Source organism: Elephantulus edwardii, unplaced genomic scaffold (assembly GCF_000299155.1).
Source record: "Elephantulus edwardii isolate Elephantulus edwardi_28Jun2011 unplaced genomic scaffold, EleEdw1.0 scaffold00055, whole genome shotgun sequence".
Taxonomy (NCBI): domain Eukaryota; kingdom Metazoa; phylum Chordata; class Mammalia; order Macroscelidea; family Macroscelididae; genus Elephantulus; species Elephantulus edwardii.
The window spans coordinates 11,409,817-11,412,309 of record NW_006399805.1 but is presented as its reverse complement, the minus strand read 5'-3'; the positions used below and the strand labels follow the sequence as shown (position 1 = coordinate 11,412,309).

Sequence of the window (2,493 nt, the reverse complement as noted above, 5' to 3'; positions counted from 1 at the left end):
TTCTCACATGTATACGCGTGTGCTTTTTAATTTCTGTGAATTCCTTGCATTTTGTGGTTGTGGTGTGGTCGCCCTGGACCTGCTACCCAGGCAGGAGTCATGGGTGACATACCACGTGATCATACACGCAAGAGACAAGACATGGACTCCCTGGATGGGTACAGGGGCCCCCTCCTGGCAACCTGACTGCACCCCACAGGTCTTTACCTCCACTTGGCTGTCCCAGTCTAGGGAGCTGTTGATAACAACACCAGGAAGATCAGGCCAGACCTGCAGGAGGAAAAGGGAAGAGACTATTGAAAAGGCTATGCACTCCATGATTCCTTTATTTCTCGTAGGAAACTATAAACCCCAGAGGTAATAATAACAGTTGGCTTTTCAAGGAGAGTCACATGGAGGAAAATGGGTCCCACAGCATATCTGCATTCCTTAAAAAGTCCTTAATGATTAATGGAAATCGGAATTACAGGGAAGAAGTGGGATATGTGCATTACGTTGTGGCTACATTGTGGACTAGTGCTGCGGGGGGACTGTAGATGAATGAGAAAATAAAAATTAATTTGCTTTGGAAACTTTCATTCAAATCATATTAGAAAAGGGGAAAAGAAGTTTTTTGTAGGGAATAAAGTCCTTCACTGTTGGCCGGCAGATCTTATGGTGAGGAGCTTTTAAAGCATTAGAGCCTAAAGCAGAGTTTCTAAATCAATGTGCACGAGAGCAGGCTGGGATGGTGGGGACCACTGAGCCCTACCTTCCCCCAGACGATGTCCCCACTCGGGTCCTTGATGAAGACGTCCTCCGTCACTCCCCGGGTGAAGGCCGGGTAGGGTTGGGTCTCATTGCCAGAAATGGCGGGGTCCTGGAACCAAACGCAGGTCAGGTAGAGAGAGCACAGCCCGACGAAGGACAGAGCAAAGGAGAACCTCTCATAGACAATCCCGTTTCCACCTGGACTTAGGACTTCTGGGAATTCCGAGAATGTTATGAATTTACTACCAGCTAAAACCCCATCATGGAAGATTTTCTTCCCGTAGACATTCAAAGATTCTCCCCAGGTAAAGATGGCCCATGTCGCATCAGTACATGTGTGACACACGCTCACAGAAGATTAACCAATAACAGACAATTCATATCTATTTCCTTTATATACGATGCACATGCACACGACATGCTAGGCAGAGATGTCACATGTCCCTCAAACTTCCTGAGTGGCCCACATGCTCACAGAGGACTCACCAGGATGAGAATGACCCGCATCCCGTCGTTCTTCATGCGTGTGATCAGATCGGGAAACCCAGCAAACTTGGGGCTGAGGGTGAAGTCCAGCTGCCGCTCCATGTAGTCGATGTCAGAGTACTGCACGTCCTGCAAGGGCACAAGCACCATGGCCTCAGGTTTGCTACAGGTTTGGAGTAAGTCTTAACGCAGTTTTGCGTGAGAAGTATTTTGTAGCTCTGTGCCATCATCCTTTCGCATCAGGTTCATTCAAGCTCCGGGAGTTCACCGTATGACAGAGTCAAACTGTCCAGTGGGGTTTCCTAGACTGCAATCTTTACAACGGGGAACCTTGCTAGTGGAGTGCATAACAGAGAGGGTTGTTAAAGGAAAGATCAGAAGTTCAAGTCCACCAGCAATGGACAGCCTTTCCCCATCAAAACATATTGCCTCCAAAACCCACTAGGGGGTGACTGTGAGTCCAAATTCACTTAACAGCAGTGAGAACCAGCATGGAAGCATATTGGCACTTCTTTCTCCCAGAGCAGACTGTGGGTTAGAACCGCTGACCTTAGTGTTAGCTGCCAAGTACTCAACCACTGGGCCTCTCAAGAGTCCTTGGCAGCTTTTCAGCATCACGTATATACACACCCCCAAACAAATCCGAGAATGGCGATGACAGCAATCCACCATGTGTTCACTGGGCCAGCAAACCCCAGACTAGGACTTACATAGGGGATCCGGGCAGCCACCATGGCGTCGTACAAGTCAGAGATCTCAGAGTCATTTTGGTATCCATAGCGACACAGCTGAAACCCCAGGGACCAGTAAGGCACCATCACAGGCCGGCCGATCAGCTGGAAAACAGACAGAAATGCAGTCTTCCCATAGACTCACCAAATTGAGGTTGTATGTTTGTAATCAAGAAAGACAGGTTTGGGGAATTTGTTTGCCTGTTAGTGTCCTGAGCTAGGGAATCACAAATGCAAATCCAGACAGAACTAGAGAGGCTCTGAGGTACCGGGAAGCCAGGGAGGAGTTTCTGGCTAAGCTGGAGTTCCCTCTTGGACATTATTGAAAACCTCATTTTACCTGGATCCAAAGGGCAGCTGAGGTGACTGGCTAAAACACTAGCAGTAAAATGATTGAAGTAGCATACATATTGCTGCTCCTGCTGGCTATGGGAATTTGAATAAAAAGTTGGACAAGAATAAAGATGACAGATGCTCTGCACGAGGAGGGACAATCTCCTCCTATACCAGTCAGATCTAATTTGAC

At 47.9% G+C, this 2,493-nt stretch overlaps 1 protein-coding gene across 1 annotated transcript in view; it reads right to left on the bottom strand.

Moving 5' to 3' along the window:
• The window catches only part of LOC102861179 (maltase-glucoamylase, intestinal-like), a 113,403-nt gene that overhangs the window by 15,717 nt on the left and 95,193 nt on the right, over positions 1-2,493 (bottom strand). The window contains exons 54-57 of the mRNA XM_006887236.1: positions 1,947-2,072; positions 1,237-1,365; positions 752-859; positions 208-270 (exon numbers count right to left, since the gene is read on the bottom strand). Coding sequence (XP_006887298.1) covers positions 208-270; positions 752-859; positions 1,237-1,365; positions 1,947-2,072 — 426 coding nt within the window. The remainder of the gene's footprint in view (positions 1-207; positions 271-751; positions 860-1,236; positions 1,366-1,946; positions 2,073-2,493) is intronic.